The sequence below is a fragment of the Entelurus aequoreus genome, linkage group LG06 (genome assembly GCF_033978785.1).
Source record: "Entelurus aequoreus isolate RoL-2023_Sb linkage group LG06, RoL_Eaeq_v1.1, whole genome shotgun sequence".
NCBI lineage: Eukaryota > Metazoa > Chordata > Actinopteri > Syngnathiformes > Syngnathidae > Entelurus > Entelurus aequoreus.
Genome location: NC_084736.1, coordinates 65,922,542 through 65,945,041, shown reverse-complemented (window position 1 = coordinate 65,945,041; position 22,500 = coordinate 65,922,542). Strand labels below are relative to the sequence as shown.

At 42.2% G+C, this 22,500-nt stretch overlaps 1 protein-coding gene across 3 annotated transcripts in view; it reads left to right on the top strand.

Moving 5' to 3' along the window:
- The window catches only part of LOC133652460 (NADPH oxidase activator 1-like), a 143,120-nt gene that overhangs the window by 38,186 nt on the left and 82,434 nt on the right, over positions 1 to 22,500 (top strand). For all 3 annotated transcript variants that reach the window (XM_062051229.1, XM_062051230.1, XM_062051231.1), the window contains exons 4-6: positions 128 to 236; positions 3,670 to 3,786; positions 5,579 to 5,686. In XM_062051229.1, coding sequence (XP_061907213.1) covers positions 128 to 236; positions 3,670 to 3,786; positions 5,579 to 5,686 — 334 coding nt within the window. The remainder of the gene's footprint in view (positions 1 to 127; positions 237 to 3,669; positions 3,787 to 5,578; positions 5,687 to 22,500) is intronic.

Here is a 22,500-nt window from a genome sequence, read left to right as displayed (position 1 = left end):
AAATACACATCAATACAAACAAAAATAATTTCAATATCTAATCTGGCATTGTCTAAAGTGCTATATTTATTTTGAAATACATGTATATTGTGTTATATACATTTTTCTATTCCTAATTTGTCTGCAGGTTGGAAGAGGCTCTGTCTGACTGTGTCTGGGCACAGAAACACTTAAGAGGAAACAATGTCATTGACTACCGACAACTTGGACTGCGCTATAAACTGAACAGCTGGCAGGTCTGACACTGGCCCAACTCATTTTCACACATTGTTCACAATTCTTTGTCGACAGCCCAGTCTATTAGGGTTGCAAGTCTTTTAAAACTACTACGGTTTTGTACAATGCTTGTGATTCAAAACAGGAAGAAAAGAAAGAAGGTGGAAGAAAATGAAAAAAAAAAAAGTTTTCGTCACAAACATAGTCCAATCCAGTTCAAACTTTTCATCAGGTTTTTTGTGGGTCATTGAAAAATATTTCAATTCATTTAATGGATTTTGCTAGAAAGTAAAGCTCGAAAGGCGTTAAAAATCATTAAAGAGAAGATCCAGAGACATGAAAATGAAATACAATTGCAGGCCAAGGGCAATAGTTGCTAAAAAATTAATAGAACAATGAATGAAAATTAACTTGATAGCTTTGCCATCATCAAACTACCATGACCACCTCCCTGTGTGTTTTCTTTATTTCTCACTTTCAAACAGGCTACCAGAGGTTTCACTTTGTGCATCGCTCTGAGTATTTAACATTTTTTACTGGAATAGCAGAATTCAAGGAAAGGAGTGAATCCCCTTGCCAGTCATCCACAATCTTTGTCTTGGTAGACGGCGCCGTTAGCTGTTTTTTTTCTCACTCAGGATGCATTGAGTGTTGCCAAATGTTCTCATTATAAACGACTTTGGGCTTGCAAATCTTGTGAGTTATGGGTTGCGTTTTTTAGGGATAGTTTTGAATGAGTAGTAGCTTATTTTGACTTGCTTTTCCTCCATTTCCTGGTTACCGTGCCCACCTTGTACATCAACTTGACACGCTCCCCCAAACATACTCATAACCTATGTACAGTAGATAGATTTATGGCTCTTTGAAAAAATCTGGTTTTCTGTGTCACTCCTCTTAAAGAGCTGTTTAGAAACTGTTTTGTCAATATATTTGTACTTTTTTATGAATAAACCGGTGGTAACTCCTTTTTTTTGTTTGGAAACCCTCCCTTCTACAATTGATGGAAAAAACATTGTTATTCACAATTTATTTTGATTATATAAAGATCTAATAGTTGTGTGTGATGAATGTCAGGCGGAACTCTTGAACTGGCTTTTATATACGGCTTGTGCACGAAGTCAACACCGAATGGCACGTCCTGTGAACATGCTCATCTGGTGACAAAAAAATGTGACAGGAGTCACGGGACAAAGAAGTAAGTTGTTAATGTAATGTGTTCTTGAGCAAGACATTCTACCCTTGCTCTTGATAAGTCGTGGTTAGCGCCTTGCATGGCAGGTCCCGCCATCAGTGTGTGAAGGTGTGTGTGAATGGGTGAATGTGGAAATAGTGTCAAAGCGCTTTGAGTGCCTTGAAGTAGGGCTGGGCGATTATGGCCTTTTTTTAATATCTCGATATTTTTAGGCCATGTCACGATACACAATATATATCGCGATATTTTGCCTTAGCCTTGAATTAACACTTGATGAATATAATCACACCAGTATGATGATTCTATGTGTCTACATTAAAACATTCTTGTTCATACTGCATTAATATATGCTAATTTTAAACTTTCATGCAGAGAGGGAAATCACAACTAAGTCAATTAACCAAAACTGTATTTATTAAACAGTTATTAAGCAGTGGCACAAACATTCATGTCATTTCAAAACAGAAAGTGCAAGATTGTCAGACATTTTAAAACAAGCTATGAGTGCACTTTTGTGCATGTCACTAAATTAAAGTGCACTTTTTGTACAGAACGCCATTAAAATAGTTTAAAACAAATAATGTGCACTTTTGTGCATGATGTCACACAAGATATTTTAATAACTGTCAAATAAAAATGAGCTACATAATAGGAAATCAAATTGCTATGTGGTACGTTACTGCGGACGTAATCTCCTTCTGTTGTTCACTATTTTTTTCATACGGTGTTGATCTGGAAATGGTTGCCTCTGCATTTTGTTGGTGTGGCACCGAACGGAGATGTTGACATGCGGAGTAAGCACTCTTCATTCTCTAGCTGGTGACTTTTCAAATTATGCTACATATTAGCAGTAATGCTACTTTTTGTAGCAACGCTTTTGCCCCACACTTGACAAATTACGGTTGTTTGTTCGACATATTCCCACTTGAAGCCAAACCACCGCCAGACGATGGACCCCGTGCTGTTTTTCTTGGGAATTAATTCTTCCTTCATTTGTTACCGGATTCGCACCTTCTTTCTGTCGTATTACCACTCGCACCACAGCTAACGTCCCATGCTGCTACCTCTCTGCTCCGAGAGGGCGTATACGTATGTGACGTATGTAAGAAGGTGCGCTTGCTGTCTGTGAGAAGGAGAGACAAGAGAGTGAAACAAGCCTGTAGTGTAATGCCTGCAGCTAAAAGCAACTGTGTGAGAATGTATACTCGAATATCACGATATAGTCATTTTCTATATCGCACAGAGACAAACCCGCAATATATCGCGTATATCGATATATCGCCCAGCCCTACCTTGAAGGTAGAAAAGCGTAAGACAAGTATAACCCATTTACCATAATTATTCTAAGTATGATTATTTTTTCTGAAATATTGATTGGGTGCAACACTCGTGGGGGGTAGGGGTGGGCCTACATCCGGCCCTAATTGAGTACCAGGCAGAACTTATAGACACAGGTTTAGCAGGAATTCAGGAACACTTTTGTACAGAAGATAATGAACTATCCCTGAAGGAGGGAACAAAGTGGAACTAAACAGAAATGTTGAACAATGTGGAACAGGTGTGCTGGACAAGAAACATAAGGCAAAGGTCCTGCAAGAAACCGAGACCAAACAGGATATACTACCAAAACGAGTACAAGGACAGGAAATGATACAGAACACAGGAAAATAAAAAACAACGTCCAAACTGTCATGTGGGATCATGACACCATTATGCAGGAGTGGACTTGGACAAAAATTCTGCCATGCACCTTCCACCCACTACGATTGGCGCGCATATGTTGTACCAACTCACCCTATTGATACATGTTAATTGAAGTGAATTATATTCATATAGCGCTTTTTCTCTAGTGACTGAAGCGGTTTAGAAAGATAGAGAAACCCATTTATGCTACATTTACACCAGTGTGGGTAGCACTGGAAGCAAGGTGGGTGAAGTGTCTTGCCCAAGGACACTTCGCCAGTGACAATGATGGCTGAAGCTGGATTGGAACGAGAAACTCTCAAGTTTCTGGTCGGCCACTCTACCATCTGAGCCACGCTAAGACATAAATCCTTAAACAAAAATATTATACTGGTCAATATCTCTTTATATTCTGGAGCCTTAAATATATTTATAACTGGAAAATCGAATTCAAAACAAAGTACCTTTTAAAATACTTTAATTTTGTAATGCATTTATTTACTCATCTATTTTACCAATTAATGGTACAACTTCTATAATCTCAGCATGAATAACACTTCTCTTGATTTATCTCCTAGGTGTCACATAACGCAGCTGCTGTGTACTGTCGACTGGATCAGTGGGAGCAAGCAAGAGATGTTCTCGTGTCGAACAATCAAGGCGGGAATCTAGAGATGGCTTTGGACATGATTCTGGTAAGTGCCATTATTGTTCCTTACTTAGCAGCTTGTACTGGGCAGCTGGGAAGGCAGGGTAACTGCATCAACTACTGTATGCAAACAGCATGGTACAAGCTCATTCATATGAATCAAATTATGCTGACTGATGTTGACACTTGGGTATTATTCTCTAGCAAAATATAACTACTCTTAAACATGTAGGGCAGTACAGTGGACATGTGGTTAGTGCGTCTGCTTCACCCTGGAGGTTAAAGAGAACCAACCCTTTATTTGGAATTTGACCTATCATTTACAATTCTCCTGTGAGACAAGCACACAAAAGTTTGTCTTGTTTTTATGCATTCAAACTTGTAAATAAACGCAAGTGAAAGTCAGCTAACAAAGGAAGTAATGGGATTGGCTCTATTCCGCACTCTCCTACAAAAGCCTCCACCCATCCTCCATAATGCAGTTAACAGGCATGCTCATAATACCATGTAATTTTTACATATTCTGGTCATTTTAAGCATATTGCGGCATATTAATTATCACAATGTTCGCTATTTCCTTCAACAACAACTACTAATATTAGTCATGGCAAACTTCATGAAGCCAACAATGACTACTTTAAGACAGATGATGAATCAGAACCTTATTTTACTGTGTCTATTGTGAGCGAACTGTGGTGCTGAATTTCCCCCAGGGATCAATAAAGTACTTTATATTCTATTCTATATTTTTGCGCCTGAAGATACAGACAATGAGCTCCAAGTTTTAAAAGCTAAGTGATCAGAAGATCTAACAAGTAGTGCTATTGCTAAGTTGCAAAGTGCTAAACAAGAAATATAAACTACAAACATGTCTGTTCTCACTGGGATACCAACTGATGGGATGTTCATATCCTCCCATTTAGATGAAGAATTAATCACAATTCTCAGGCAGGTAAAAAAAAAAAAAAGGTGGTCGCAAACGACATCTTTTAGTATCTTTCTCACCATTTTCGGGTGTAAGTTCAATCTAAAAGTTGACTAATTTTTCGGTTTATGGGACCAACCTTCTATTATACAAGTGAAAGGCGTGATTTATAATCAGGAATTAACTTTCACCAGCTCAGAGGCGATGCAGCAACAGCAGCTCATTATGTAAATACTGTAGCTGCATAAGCTAGTTAGCTCTCTGTTAACACGGCAGCGCTAAAAGTAACTCCTTAATGTTAGCGCTTATAGTAACAAAATCGCTAATACTTGGTAAAAATTCAGGTTCAGAGATGTAATTGGAGTACTGTTGATGTTTTTTGGGATGTTTTAATAGAGGGCTTTATGGGCACGATAGAGTACGCCCATTAGCTGCATTAGCCACCTCGTACTTGCCGTATTTGATAAATTACAATGCATAAAAAAAATACAAAAATAAAAACATATTTGTTCTTGTCTTACACAGGGATTTTTACATCGGGAAAGTTCCAAAAAAGTGCCCACTTTAATTATCTGAATCTTTGAACTTCCCCCTGCTGACTTTGCCTTTTCTCCCCGGGATTACACATTTATTTCTGCTTTCGTCATACAGTTCAAAATCTTTCATGTGTGGTTAAATGGAGACCCTAGTTCCCTGTAGATGTGGATATTAGTGTAAATGGTAAAAATGCAGTACTGTGCAAAAGTAAACAAAAAAAAAAAGTTTAAATTATATTTTTCAGATAAATAATTTTGATGCTGTAAAAAACAGCATCTAGAAGGAAATACTTGTGATTCTCTCCCCAATTGTCTTAATGTATGTTACAATTACAGTTACAATAATAAACAAATAATTGTATTTTCTTTAAATTCAGAGAAATGAAGTCCTCGCACCTCTCCTGGTACCTGAGGGTGTCGTGTTTCGGCCCAGGAAAAAAGATGTGGAACAGCTCAAGCCGAGGGACTTTTTAGGGAAACCCAAGGTATGAAGAGGGTGACACTGGGTTTATGTCAAGATATTTACTGTGCCACAAACAAATCACAACATCTCTCTATATAAATTGAGACAATTTAGTTTTTATACTTTAGAATTTATATCTGTTCAAAAGTAACTTTAATTAATAGTACCGTTTTTTTTAACAACTGATAATTCAAGGATCCAATAAACTTTTTTGTCATACCAGAACACATGAGACACATGAGATGGCATGAAATTTAGTACCCGAGGTCACAGATTTAGCCCAATGAGGACCACATTTCAGGTTTTAAATGTGCTATATGTCGTCACCCTTCAGCATCTCCCTGACATGTAATTGATAGTGGCGGCCCTCCACGGTAAAACAAAAGCCACCACACATTAAAAATATACATTTATTTATTCATCATTCATTTAAGTAAACATTCATCTGGGGATAGGTTGATTAGCAACACTAAATTGGCCCTAATGTGAATGTTGTCGGTCTATCTGTGTTGGCCCTGCGATGAGGGGGCGACTTGTCCAAGGTATACGCCGGATTGCAGCTTTGACCTATCAGCCACCCTGGCGACCCCGAGAGGGACAAGCAGTAGCAAATGGATGGATGGATGGTTCTTTTTAGCCTAATATTTTTTCACTATTGACTGACTAGTGATGCACCGAAAATTTGGCCGCCAAAATAAGACTTTGATCACCAAAACAGCACTGCCGAAACAAGATGTTGTGGTGACGTAGGCAAGATGGACGCGATTGTATGGAACGTAGGCAGAATGTCTGCAATGTGGACATACTTTAATATACAGTGCATTCAGGAAGTATTCACAGTGCTTCACTTTTTCCAAATGTTGTTATGTTAGAGCCTTATTCCAAATGGAATAATTTCAGTTTTGTCCTCAAATTTCTACACACAATACCCCATAAAGACTATGTGAAAATGTTTTTTTTAGAAACTTTCTCAAATTTATTAAAATAAAAAATAAAACACATGTACTTAAGTATTCATAGCCTTTGCGCAATACTTTGTTGAAGCACCTTTGGCAGCAATTACAGCCTCAAGTCTTTTTGAATATGATGTAGGGCTGGGCGATATATCGATATACTCGATATATCGTGGGTTTGTCTCTGTGCGATATAGAAAATGACTATATCATGATATTCAAGTATACTTTCTCACGCAATTGAATTGAATTGAATTATTTATTTCAAACCTGCACTGTACAACAACACACTTTTTTTTTTTTTTTTACATTTTGGCAGAGACATTTATGCAAGGCTTGAAAAGGGGTTGGATGAAGCAAATGCTTATAATATCCCAACCCCTCTCACTCATTCCACATAAACAATATAATACAAGAACAATACTATACAAACAAAAACAAGAAAAGCTCCTGTACACTAACAATACAATAGTACCATTGTTACTATGAGACAAGACAAGGCGAGACAAAACACGCACGCACGCACGCACGCACCACTCCTAAAAATGAATTTTGTTGAACATATTCTATTGGTGTATCATCAATAACAATCCTGATGGGTATATTACTTTTTTGATTGCTAAAGAGCATGATTTTGGTCTTTTTTAAATTCAGAGACAATTTGTTGGTATTAAACCAAGTTTTAACTTGATCATCCCCTCAGTTACAGAGGCCAGAAGTTGCTTCATGTCGTCACCTGCACATGTAATGGTTGTATCGTCAGCAAAGAGGATGAACTTCAGCATTGTTGATACTTTACATATTTCATTGATATACATTATAAATAGTATGGGTCCTAGTATCGACCCCTGGGGGACTCCACAGGTTATGTTCATGAGTGTAGATTGATGTTGATCGATCTGAACAATCTGCTGTCTCTCATTCAAGTAGCTCTTCAGCCATTTCCCTGCCACTCCCCTTATGCCATAGTTTTCCAGTTTATTTACCAAAATCTGGTGGTCAATGGTATCGAAAGCCTTTTGCAAGTCAATAAAGATTCCTATAACAAATTTGTTTTTCTCGATACCATTAGTAATGTTCTCTATTAGATCACTTAAAGCTAATGAAGTTGACCTATTTTCATTGAAAAGCACAAATTATTATCTGATGGTCAATATGGGTTCCGAACCCATATTGACCATCAGATAATAATTTGTGCTTTTCAATGAAGCCACGAATTCTATTATCAAATAATTTTTCCAATATTTTTGACAACTGTGGCCGGTAATTTGTGAAGTGGTGTTTGTCACCAGATTTGAAGATGGGGATGACTTTTGAGAGTTTCATTGTGAAGGAAATTGTCCAAGTTGAAAAGATAAATTGCAGATGTGTGTGAATGGTTTGATGATTTCTTCCGCTACGTTGCGGACTGTCCTCATGTCAAGGTCATAAATGTCACGTGATGTTTTGTTCTTGCTTTTCTGAATAATCTCTAAGACTTCCTTTTCGACAGTCGGAGTAAGGAACATCAAGAAGGGATTTTTTTCAATAAGTTCCGTGGGCTGTTCATCATTAATTGGGATTTTTTTTGCCAGCTCAGGCCCAACTTTAACAAAAAACATATTGAAGCCATCAGCAATCATCTTCTTGTCACTTATGATTTGGTCGTTCTCAACAAAAAACTCTGGATAACAAGGACTGTTTGAACATGCCCAATAATTGTATTTAATACCCTCCAAATTCCCTTTATATAATTTTTCTTTTGGATTAACAGTTTGGTAGTGTATTCTTTTCTGCTTGCTCTTAATATGCTAGTTAATTTATTTTTATATGTTTTGTACTTTTGTTCTGTTTCTATGGATTGATGCCTAAAAAAAGTCCTATATAAATAATTTTTCTTTTTGCAAGCGTTCGCAAGCCCTTTGGTTATCCATGGAGTTTTTGTGGAGTTAGTTATAGTGCATTTTTTGATGGGGCAGTGTGTATCATAAAGTGAGAAAAAAATGTCATGAAATAAATTATAAGCTGCATTTATATCTGACGTTTGAAAAACAGAATCCCAGTTTTGTTTCGCTAAATCATTCTTAAGTGCTGTTATTGATCGTTCTGTTGAGGCTCTTCGATAATATTCACTATTTACAGGTTTGGATGTTTTGCAGTTAATATTGAACACCATGAACACCGGTAAATGATCACTGACGTCACTCACTAACAAGCCTCCAGTTACAGTCTGATCTACTATGTTACAAAATATGTTGTCAATAAGTGTGGTGCTGTGTGTTGTGATTCTTGTGGGTCGTGTGATCAGTGGGAATAAGCCCATGGAGAACATGGTGTCAATAAATTCTGCTGTGTGTTTGTGTTTATTAGGATTCAAAAGATTGATATTAAAGTCACCACATACTATATATTTTTTGTTTCTCTTAAATAATTTTTCCATCCATTCATTAAATATTTTCAAGTCGGATCCTGGTGTCCTATAAACGCAGCTTACAATAATGTATTTCCTATTTGAAAATGATAATTCCACAGTGACGCATTCGAAGAGTTCCTCAACAGCTAAACACATATCATTTACAATACTACAGCTGATATTTTTGTCCACATACAGAGCCACACCTCCTCCTCTCTTATTTTTACGGTTGGTGCAAAACATTTCATACCCATTTAATTCAAACTCATTACTTGTATTCTCATTCGTCCATGTCTCTGAAATACCTATAATATTAAATGGAGATTTGAATTGATTCAAATCGTCCTGGATATCATCAAAATGAGAGTATAGACTCCTGATTTTAAAATGTACGAGAGCTATGTTATTATCTTGCATAAATGTTTTATCAAATGTGACGTCAGTATAATATGAACAATCATTGTTGGTGTTTTGAGGAGCATTTCTATCTGGATCCATTTCGCACATAAATCTTTGTGATTTGTAGTTGATGTGGTCTGAGAAACTGATCGATTCCAAATTGTGGGAGTTTATCAAATCTTCATTCTCCTCTATTTCAGAGGAGAATTCACTATCAGAACTATCCATATATAGTTATTTCAGAAACATGAAAAGAAGAAGAGGGTGTGTGATCATGGTCAGATAAATCATTCCTCTGTTCATGAAACATGAACAAGAGAAGAGGGCATATGGTCAAGGACTGTGGGCCACAGACACACAACACAAACATGCACACAACATTCAAACAGTAAGTACCGTATTTTCCGCACCATAAGGCGCCCCGTGTTATTAGCCGCACGTTTAATGAACGGCATATTTCAAAACTTTGTTTACCTATTAGCCGCCCCGTGCTAATAGCCGCACCTACGCTACGCTAAAGGGATGTCAACAAAACAGTCAGATAGGTCAGTCAACCTTTAATAATATATTACAAACCAGCGTTCTAACAACTCTGTTCACTCCCAAAATGTAATGTGCAAATGTGCAATAACAAAAATAGTAACACTCAAAATAGTGCAGAGCAATAGCAACATCAATAACTCAACGTTGCTCATACGTTAGTGTCACGCAACACACAAAATAAACATTAAAGCTCACTTTCTGAAGTTATTACTCATCTACAAATTCCTTCGAATTCTTCTTCTTCGGTGTGCTTCACTTGTTTTTTGACACCATCTGTGATGTGGACGCGCATGCAGTCGTAGATCAACAGGGACGGCGCTGCGTGAAAAAAGTCACCCGGTGTCTTCGCGTAAACGTCTATCAACCACTCGCTCATCTTTTCTTCATCCATCCATCCCTTCGAGATAGCTTTTATGATGACGCCGGCTGGAAAGTTCTCTTTTGGCAAGGTCTTCCTTTTGAATATCACCGTGGGTGGAAGTTTCTGGCCGTTAGCATGGCAAGCTAGAACCACGGTGAAGGACGACTTCTCATTCCCTGTGGTGCGAATATTCACCGTACATGCTCCCGTTGTATCCACAGTGCGGTTCACATGAATATCAAAAGTCAGTGGAACCTTGTACACGTGTCTCTTAGTAGGAGACATTTTGTTGTCTTTACGGAAACACACAAATGAAATTAAATATCCGCGAGCTTCTTCTTCTACGGGGGCGGGTGCTCACCTTGGCGGTTGCTTACAGTAGAAGAAGAAGCGCTTCCTCTTCTATGGGGGCGGTTGCTTACCGTAGAAGAAGAAGCGCTTCCTCTTTTACGGGGAAAAAAGATGGCGACTGTTTACCGTAGTTGCGAGACCTAAACCTTATGAAAATAAATATGAATATTAATCCATATATAAGGCGCACCAGGTTATTAGCCGCACTGTCTGCTTTTGACAAAAATTGTGGTTTTTAGGTGCGGCTTATGGTGCGGAAAATACGGTACTCATACATGGACACTCCCATTCACACACACTCGTACCATACATACTGGAAAATGCTGCTTCCATTTAGCATAGGATCGCATCAATCCCCTTCAATGTATGAATATGACATGACATGCCGAGAAAAATAAACATTCACGCACCTCCCCCAACCCGTCACCAACCCACCAAATGTCCCGCGTAGTCGCCCCGATGGGCGTATGAGTCCCACGAAAACGTAAAAGTTCCTACCAAAAGGAGAGTTCCCAACTAGCAGTCAGGTTTTGGACCAGTTCAGAGGCACATCAGCGCCACCCTGCGGGGTAAAAAGAAATGACGGCCAATACGAGACCAAAACAATAACTAGAATGTCACGTGTGTATCAGAGCCGGGTCTAACCTGCGCTAATCTCACTTCAGTGAAAACCAAAACAGCAACAAACGCTGTAATCAATATGAGGAACATCAACGCATGGGATTGTACATATTGACTTTTAAAGCGCAACGTGAATGCGTGGGCTGGTAGATAAGTTAGGAGAGATGTATGTTAATGTCAACATTACTCTACTCCGTGAAAGTTAAGGTGTGTTAGCTAGCTAGCTAACATTAGCCTTACCGTGTAGCAAGTCACGTTAGCCGTTTTTTTGCCTCAGTAGCTGGCTCAACACCCAAGTTGCAGCTAGCGGCTCGGGTCGCGATGAATGCCTTAGCCTCATCGACCAAGGAGAGGGATCTCCTGCCTGTCTCCACCATGATGGAAAGTTTGGCCGGGTAGCGCAGGGCAGGTCTGAGACCTAGCTTGAAGAGCTTCGACATGACATCGCTGTACTCCTTTCGCTGATCGACAACTTCGGGTGGATAATCCTCAAAGACCAAGATAGAGTGACCACGGAACTTCAGCTTTCCTCTCTTGGACCGCGCTTCCCGGATAATCGCGTCCTTTTCCTGGAACCTAAGGAGCTTGATGATAACCGGTCTCGGTCGCTGGCCTGCTGGAGGTTTGGTGGCGAGGGACCTGTGGGCGCGCTCGCATTCGGGTGGGGAGTCCAGGATGTCGCTGAAGACTTCCAGCAGCATGTTGGAGAAGAAAGCAGTAGGTTGAGGACCCTCAATGGATTCAGGTAAGCCAATTATTCTGATGTTATTGCGGGACTGTGGGACTCAAGGTCCAAAACTTTGACTGCCAGTTTGGTATTTTTGCCTGCTAGTGCTGTAATGGATGTTTCCAGCGTTTGCACGCGGCTCTCCAGGTCATTAGCCGTAATCTCAAGATTTTGGAGTTTGGCAGAGTTCGCAGACACTGTGGCTTGTACTTCGTCCAGTTTGCTCTCTATAGCTGCAAGCGAAGTTTTGAAATCTTTGGATAGAGATTCCCGATGGGACTCGAGCAGAGTGGTCAAAGACGCCATAGACAGTTCGGGTTCCGCATCAGTCTGATTTCCTCTGGTTTTCTGCATTTTAGAATCAGAGAATAAACATGTGCACACAGCAAACGTATTGGTTTAATGCAGGGGTCGGCAACCTTTACCACTCAAAGAGCCATTTTGGCAAGTTTCACAAATTAAAGAAAGTAATGGGAGCCACAAAATTTTTTTTAAAATGAAAAACACTGCATACAAAGCTTAAAGGCCTACTGAAACCCACTACTACCGACCACGCAGTCTGATAGTTTATATATCAATGATGAAATCTTAACATTATAACACATGCCAATACGGCCGGGTTAACTTATAAAGTGACATTTTAAATTTGCCGCTAAACTTCCGGTTCGAAACGCCTCTGAGGATGACGTATGCGCGTGACGTAGCCCGGCGAACACGGGTATGCCTTCCACATTGAAGCCAATATGAAAAAGCTCTGTTTTCATTTCATAATTCCACAGTATTCTGGACATCTGTGTTCGTGAATCTGTTGCAATCATGTTCATTGCATTATGGAGAAGGAAGCTGAGCAAGCAAAGAAGAAAGTTGTCGGTGCGAAATGGACGTATTTTTCGAACGTAGTCAGCAACAACAGTACACAGCTGGCACTTCTTTGTTTACATTCCCGAAAGATGCAGTCAAGATGGAAGAACTCGGATAACAGAGACTCTAACCAGGAGGACTTTTGACTTCGATACACAGACGCCTGTAGAGAACTGGGACAACACAGACTCTTACCAGGATTACTTTGATTTGGATGACAAAGACGCAGACGTGCTACTGTGAGTGCAGCTTTGGCTTCTAAACATTTGATCGCTTGACCGTATGTGCGCAACTTTTTTTTGCGTATGTACGTAACTTTTTAAAAATATATAAGCTTTATGAACCTTGGGTTAGGTGAACGGTCTTTTGGGCTGAGTGATTGTGTGTGTTGATCAGGTGTTTGAATTGTATTGGCGTGTTCTATGGAGCTAGGAGCTAGCATAGGAGCTAGGAGCTAGCATAACAAACACGCAGGTGTTTTTATGCAGGATTAATTTGTGGCATATTAAATATAAGCCTGGTTGTGTTGTGGCTAATAGAGTATATATATGTCTTGTGTTTATTTACTGTTGTAGTCATTCCCAGCTGAATATCAGGTACCGTGAGTATGCAGCCTTGGCTGCTAAACATTTGATAGCTTGACCGTATGTGCGCGTCACGTACGTAACTTTTTAAAAATATATAAGCTTTATGAACCTTGGGTTAGGTGAACGGTCTTTTGGGCTGAGTGATTGTGTGTGTTGATCAGGTGTTTGAATTGTATTGGCGTGTTCTATGGAGCTAGGAGCTAGCAGAGGAGCTAGGAGCTAGCGTAACAAACACGCAGGTGTTTTTATGCAGGATTAATTTGTGGCATATTAAATATAAGCCTGGTTGTGTTGTGGCTAATAGAGTATATATATGTCTTGTGTTTATTTACTGTTGTAGTCATTCCCAGCTGAATATTAGGTACCGTGAGTATGCAGCCTTGGCTGCTAAACATTTGATAGCTTGACCGTATGTGCGTGTCACGTACGTAACTTTTTAAAAATATATAAGCTTTATGAACCTTGGGTTAGGTGAACGGTCTTTTGGGCTGAGTGATTGTGTGTGTTGATCAGGTGTTTGAATTGTATTGGCGTGTTCTATGGAGCTTGGAGCTAGCAGAGGAGCTAGGAGCTAGCGTAACAAACACGCAGGTGTTTTTATGCAGGATTAATTTGTGGCATATTAAATATAAGCCTGGTTGTGTTGTGGCTAATAGAGTATATATATGTCTTGTGTTTATTTACTGTTGTAGTCATTCCCAGCTGAATATCAGGTCACCCCCGGCTCTCACAGCATCTTCCCTATCTGAATAGCTTCAACTCCCCACTAGTCCTTCACTTGCACTTTACTCATCCACAAATCTTTCATCCTCGCTCAAATTAATGGGGAAATTGTCGCTTTCTCGGTCCGAATCTCTCTCACTTCATGCGGCCATCATTGTAAACAATAGGGAACTTTGCGTATATGTTCAACTGACTACGTCACGCTACTTCCGGTAGGGGCAAGCCTTTTTTTTATCAGATACCAAAAGTTGCAATCTTTATCGTCGTTGTTCTATACTAAATCCTTTCAGCAAAAATATGGCAATATCGCGAAATGATCAAGTATGACACATAGAATAGATCTGCTATCCCCGTTTAAATAAAAAAAAATCATTTCAGTAGGCCTTTAAATGCTTTGTGCTATGTTAACCAGGGGTCTCCGACACACGCACCGGCACGCACTTTAATGTGGAAATTTGATGTTAGTGCAGCCCGCGAGTTTTGAACTAATGGCGCTTGATAGCGTCATACTTGCCAACCTTCTCACTTTTCCCGGGAGACTCCCGAATATCAGAGCGTGATGACACTGCATTTGGCGCCCTCTACAGTCTGCCCTAACAGTGTACCTGCTCGACCACACGTAGAATGCAATTTCAGCTTGCTCACGTAAGTGACAGCAAGGCGTACTAACTCAGCAGCCACACATCTTACACTGACGGTACCAATACCCAGAATCCCATGCAGCACTAACTCTTCCGCTCAACCAACGCACGGAGAGGGGGGGGGGGGTTGATGTGTGGGGGGATTTGGTGGTAGCGGGGGTGTATATTGTAGACCGGAAGAGTTAGGGCTGCATGGGATTCTGGGTAATGGTTGTGTTGTGTTTATGTTGTGTTACGGTGGGATGTTCTCCAGAAATGTGTTTTTCATTCTTTTTTGGTGTGGGTTCACAGTGTGGCGCATATTTGTAACGTAACAATGTTAAAGTTGTTTGATACGGCTACCGTCAGTGTAAGCTGTGTGGCTGATGAGTAAGTATGCTTTGCTGTCTCCTGTGTGTGCAAGTAATAACAACATGCAACATGTGGCTGGACTGGCACGCTGTATGTAAATGCTGTAGAGGACAATTACTGCACTGCAATTAGGGCACGCCCTTTATTTAATAATTAGAGTGTAAATAGGATTATTTTTTCCCTGGGAGTAATTTATGAGAGACACTGACATCCATAAATCTCCTGGGAAAATCGGGGGGGTCGGCATGTATGTAGCTGAGCCGCATCAGAGTGGTCAAGGAGCCGCATGCGGCTCCGGAGCCGCGGGTTGCCGACCCCTGGTTTAATGTGTTGTTTGGAGAGAGTTAGTATCGGCGGATTTAAGGATAATTAGGCATGAAGGAGCGAGACTCGACACACTCAGCCTGCTACCATGTGTATGTAGTTGCTTTTTGCTGCGGCCATTACACTGCGTGCGTTTCCCACTCTTTCTTGTCTCTCCTTCTCACGGAGACGTAAACCAAGCGCACCTTCTTACACACGTCACGTGTGCAACGTCACACTCTCCCACGGAGCAGAGAGATAGCGACATGGTAACGTTAGCTGTGATGCTAACGGTGAGGTGCGAATGGTAATACGAGAGAGAGAGAAGGTGCGAATCTGGTAACAAATGGAGGAAGAAAAACAAGAAAAACAGCACGGGATCCATCGTCCGGCGGTGGTTTGGCTTCAAGCGAGAATATGTTCAACATTTATGCGGCAAAAGCGTTGCTACAAAAAGTAGCATCACTGCTAATGTAGCATAATTTGAAAAGTCACCCGCTAGAGAATGAGGAGTGCTTGAAACTGCATGTCAACATGTCCGTTCGGTGCCACACCAACAAAATGCCTAAGCAACTATTTCCAGATCAACACCGCATGAAAAAAAAAGTCAACAACAGAAGGAGATAACGTCCGCACAAACCTATTATGCAGCTCATTTTTATTTGACGGTTATTGAAATATCTTGTGTGACATCATGCACAAAAGTGCACTTTATTTGTTTTTAACTATTATAGTGGCGTTCTGTACAAAAAGTACACTTTAATTTAGTGTTGTTTTGATATGTCATCTTGGTGACATCATTCACAAAAGTGCACTCATAGCTTGTTTTAAAATGTCTCTGACAATCTTGCACTTTCTGTTTTGGAAATGACATGAATGTCTGTGCCACTGCTGAATAACTGTTTAATAAATACAGTTTTGGTAAATTGACTTAGTTGTGATTTCCCTCTCTGCATGAAAGTTTAAAATTACTACCAAGTTGGATGTGAAGCGTCGGTGTGCAGCCATTTTCAGATCCCTCCAGAGATGTTTACTGGGATTCAAGTCTGCGCAATGGCTGGGCCATTTAAGGACATTTACAGAGTTGTCCTGAAGAAATTTTTTTATATCTGGGCTGTGTGCTTTGGGTTGCTGAATTATGAATTGTAGTCTGAGTTCAAGAGCACAGATGTCTCTGTACATTGCTGTATTCATCCTTCCCTCTATCCTGACTAGTCTCCCAGTTCTTGCCACTGAAAAACATCCCCATGGCATGATGCTGTCACCACTATGCTTTACTGTTAGGATGATATGATGATCAGTTGTTAGGTAATGTTTTTGCCACAAGAGGGTGCATTCTTATCACAATATTTATGTGTGTGAGTACTGGAAAATAAAAACACATGGCTATGCTGATTACAGCAAGATGTTTGGCAATAATAATAAGCTTGAGAATGACAGGGATGTTGACGATAACTGACGTGCCTTCAAGCAGCACTACAACCTGTATGGAAACATAACCGGATACAAGGAAAGTAGCTCTTCTGCGGCAACATGGGCAGGGCCACACGCCATCGAAGTGTTTTATATGTTTGTGTTTGATTCACCGGAGGATAAAGAAAAGGTGTTGTGCTGAGCAAATTCATTGCCCACTGTATGCTGAAGAAAAATGAGACATAAAAAATACATGTTTCAATCTCGTATGCAGCTACAAAATAAGCCGTTTGAGAGCTTTCTGACATGCTTGCGTCTGAAGGCATGCACTTTTGGGAAACTTAAAAACTCAAAGGTGAGAGACAACGTTGTTTTTGGCATGAGCGAAAATAAGCTACGTGAAAGACTTCTACATGAGTCAGACCTGACACTTGATGGAGCTGAACATGTACAGTATGCCAAGAAAGCGAACTGTCTCAAAAGCATATTAGGACGTTTGGAGAAGTGTCGTCAGCAGCAGCGCACACAAGCGACGGAGCAGCAGTAGCAGCGATTGGAGCAGTGCCATTCCATGTGAGGCGCCACCAGCCAGGGATGTATATCAACTAGTGGTATTTTTTGGTACCGGTTCCTCATTAGGTCAGTCCATAAGGACTGTGAAGATTCTGGACTAATTATATTTTAAGTTCCAGCCGACTGACATAATTATGACACGCTGTCATTATCAATTTAGCTGCCGCTGCTACACATAAACATTTGCTTTGAATAATGACAAATAGAATGTGGAGTTCCGGTGACGTCATCAAGCTGAATGGCAGCTTAGAGCATACTTGCCAACCTTGAGACCTACGATATCGGGAGGTGGGGGCGGGGGTGGGGGGCGTGGTTAAGGGCGTGGTTAAGAGGAGAGTATATTTACAGCTAGAATTCACCAACTCAAGTATTTCATATATCCATCCATCCATCCATCTTCTTCCGCTTATCTGAGGTCGGGTCGCGGGGGCAGCAGCCTAAGCAGGGAAGCCCAGACTTTCCTCTCCCCAGCCACTTCGTCCAGCTCCTCCTGGGGGATCCCGAGGCGTTCCCAGGCCAGCCGGGAGACATAGTCTTCCCAACGTGTCCTGGGTCTTCCCCGTGGCCTCCTACCAGTTGGACGTGCCCTAAGCACCTCCCGAGGGAGGCGTTCGGGTGGCATCCTGACCAGATGCCCGAACCACCTCATCTGGCTCCTCTCGATGTGGAGGAGCAGCGGCTTTACTTTGAGCTCCCCCCGGATGGCAGAGCTTCTCACCCTATCTCTAAAGGAGAGCCCCGCCACCCGGGGGAGGGAACTCATTTCGGCCGCCTGTACCCGTGATCTTGTCCTCTCGGTCATAACCCAAAGCTCATGACCATAGGTGAGGATGGGAACGTAGATCGACCGGTACATTGAGAGCTTTGCCTTCCGGCTCAGCTCCTTCTTCACCACAACGGACCGATACAGCGTCCGCATTACTGAAGACGCCGCACCGATCCGCCTGTCGATCTCACGATCCACTTTTCCCTCACTCGTGAACAAGACTCCTAGGTACTTGAACTCCTCCACCTGGGGAAGGGTCTCCTCCCCAACCTGGAGATGGCACTCCACCCTTTTCCGGGCGAGAACCAAGGACTCGGACTTGGAGGTGCTGATTCTCATCCCAGTCGCTTCACACTCGGCAGCAAACCGATCCAGTGAGAGCTGAAGATCCTGGCCAGATGAAGCCATCAGGACCACATCATATGCAAAAAGCAGAGACCTAATCCTGCAGCCACCAAACCGGATCCCCTCAACGCCTTGACTGCGCCTAGAAATTCTGTCCATAAAAATTATGAACAGAATCGGTGACAAAGGGCAGCCTTGGCGGAGTCCAACCCTCACTGGAAACGTGTCCGACTTACTGCCGGCAATGCGGACCAAGCTCTGACACTGATCTTACAGGGAGCGGACAGCCACAATCAGACAGTCCGAAACCCCATACTCTCTGAGCACTCCCCACAGGACCTCCCGAGGGACACGGTCGAATGCCTTCTCCATGTCCACAAAGCACATGTAGACTGGTTGGGCAAACTCCCATGCACCCTCAAGGACCCTGCCGAGAGTATAGAGCTGGTCCACAGTTCCACGACCAGGACGAAAACCACACTGTTCCTCCTGAATCCGAGGTTCGACTATCCGGCGTAGCCTCCTCTCCAGTACACCCGAATAGACCTTACCGGGAAGGCTGAGGAGTGTGATCCCACGATAGTAGGAACACACCCTCCGGTTCCCCTTCTTAAAGAGAGGAACCACCACCCCGGTCTGCCAATCCAGAGGTACCGCCCCCGATGTCCACGCGATGTTGCAGAGTCTTGTCAACCAAGACAGCCCCACAGTATCCAGGGCCTTAAAAAACTCAGAGGGGGTCTCATCCACCGAGGAGCTTTTTAACTACCTCAGCAACCTCAGCCCCAGAAATAGGAGAGCCCACCACAGATTCCCCAGGCACTGCTTCCTCATAGGAAGACGTGTCAGTGGGATTGAGGAGGTCTTCGAAGTATTCCTTCCACCGATCCACAACATCCGCAGTCGAGGTCAGCAGAACACCATCCGCACCATACACGGTGTTGACAGTGCACTGCTTCCCCTTCCTGAGGCGGCGGTTGGTGGTCCAGAATCGCTTCAAAGCCGTCCGGAAGTCGTTTTCCATGGCCTCGCTGAACTCCTCCCATGTCCGAGTTTTTGCCTCCGCGACCGCTGAAGCCGCACACCGCTTGGCCTGTCGGTACCTGTCCTATGAGCCAAAAGAACCCGATAGAACTCCTTTTTCAGTTTGACGGCATCCCTCACCGCCGGTGTCCACCAACGGGTTCTAGGATTACCGCCACGACAGGCACCAACTACCTTGCGGCCACAGCTCCAATCATCCGCCTCGACAATAGAGGTGCGGAACATGGTCCACTCGGACTCAATGTCCAGCACCTCCCTCGTGACATGTTCAAAGTTCTTCCGGATGTGGGAATTGAAACTCTCTCTGACAGGAGACTCTGCCAGACGTTCCCAGCAGACCCTCACAATGCGTTTGGGCCTGCCAGGTCTGTCCGGCATCCTCCCCCACCATCGCAGCCAACTCACCACCAGGTGGTGATCGGTAGAAAGCTCCGCCCCTCTCTTCACCCTAGTGTCCAAAACATGAGGCCGCAAATCCGACGACACAACTACAAAGTCGATCATGGAACTGCGGCCTAGGGTGTCCTGGTGCCAAGTGCACATATGGACACCCTTATGCTTGAACATGGTGTTTGTTATGGACAATCTGTGACGAGCACAAAAGTCCAATAACAAAACACCACTCGGGTTCAGATCCGGGCGGCCATTCTTCCCAATCACGCCTCTCCAGGTTTCACTGTCATTGCCAACATGAGCGTTGAAGTCCCCCAGTTGGACAAGTGAATCACCCGGGGGAGCACTTTCCAGTACTCCCTCGAGTGTATCCAAAAAGGGTGGGTACTCTGAACTGCTGTTTGGTGCGTAAGCACAAACAACAGTCACGACCCGTCCCCCCACCCGAAGGCGGAGGGAGACTACCCTCTCGTCCACCGGGTTGAACTCCAACGTGCAGGCTTTGAGCCGGGGGGGCAACAAGAATTGCTACCCCAGCTCGTCGCCCTCACTGCTTTCAACGCCAGTGTGGAAGAGAGTCCAGCCCCTCTCGAGAGAACTAGTTCCAGAGCCCTTGCTGTGCGTCGAGGTGAGTCCGACTATATCCAGCCGGAACTTCTCTACCTCGCGCACAAGCTCAGGCTCCTTCCCCCCCAGCGAGGTGACTTGATTTATATCCACTTCCTTTAATGTCATGTCGGTACTTTCCCTAAATTGTCCCCAATCACCGTGATTATACTTCCATCTTCCTTCTTTTTTAGTGCTTTCTGTCCTTTGGTTTATGTTTATGTGAATGAAGATTGGATAGTGATCACTTCCTATAGTGCTGTCTTTATTTACTTCCCACTCTACCTTTCCTGCTAACCCTTGTGACACCAGTGTTAAATCTATTGCTGTTTCTTTACCCGTAACTACATCTAATCTTGTTCCCGACCCATCATTCACACACACCAGTTCTTTTTCCTCCAAAATGCTTCCAATGTTACCCCATTCCAGTCATCCCTTTCACCCCACATTGTGCTATGTGCATTAAAGTCACCACACCAAATGATATTGCCACTCCAGTGCTCGACTATTTTTTCTAGTTGATGAATTTGTAATTTCTTGCACGGATTATAGAAGTTTAGCACTTTGTATCTTTCTTTATTATTCCATACTTCTACCCCTACTATTTCTAGTTCTTGTTTTTCTTTTAATATTGTATAATGCATGTCTTCTTTAATAAATATGGCACATCCTCCTCCTTGCCCATCATTCCTATCTTAACGTATTGTTACATATCCTTTTATTATAAAGCTCAATTTTGGCTTCAGCCAGGTTTCTTGAATACATATTATATGTGGTTTATTTTTCATATTATTAATATATCCCTTTAGTTCCTGTCCGTGTGCTACTAAACTTCTGGCATTCCACTGAATAATTAACATGGCGTTGGATTGTGGTAACATGACTCTGTCTCGTCTACTCTCTGTAGTTCACCTTGTACCTGTTCCCAAGATAGTTCTTTTAAATTTAAGAACTTTGCTGCTGCTTTGACAATTATTTTGATCTTCTCAGTTTTATTTCTTGCCTGTTCTGTACAGTTTATGACATATGCCAGGAACACAACTAGCTTGTCCATAGAAAGTCCTGTATTTGTTGCCTCTTGTTTTTTATTACTTGAACTATTGCCACTTCTGTCTCGTTCTGAACTATTCTCACTTCTATCTTGTTCTGCACTTTCTTGATTTCTTACTTTAACTGCCTCTGCGTATGTAATATTTCTTTCTACTCTGATTTGCTGTACTTCTGTTGCCTGTTTCCTAATGACACATCCCCCATACGCTGCTGTGTGTTTCCCGCCACAGTTACAACATTTGACCAGATCATTATCTCCACATTGTCCATATTCATGCTCCCCTCCACACCTTCCACATCTCAACTTAGCATGACACACACTGGCTATGTGCCCATAGCGTTGGCACTTGAAGCAGCGTACTGGGGGTGGAACGTAAGCTCTAACATAAAAGCTTAAAAACCCAATCATGATTCTCTGCGGGAGGACTTCCTCCTCCGCTCCCCTTCTTTCCTTTCTCCCCTCTAGTCCTATCCACGTCCATACCTTCCTCATACATCCCGTCACTATCCCCTTCCATCTCGATCCAGTCACAAAACAGTTTATGCACAACCGCCAAGAAGATTTGGATACTCTCACCGCTCTCTCAAAATGGCGATCGTCCACGGGGTCCCTCCCTACCAAACTCCTGCTCTGTTTCTTTTTCTTCTACCTGCCTTTTAGCGGCAACACAACACTACACTTCCCTTAGTAGCTAGTAAGGCTGCAGCTAACGATTATTTTTCTATCGATTAATCTATAGATTATTTTTTCGATTAATCGGTTAATCCATAGATTATTTTTTCGATTAATCTATAGATTATTTTTCCTTTTACCGATTAATTTTTTTATTCAA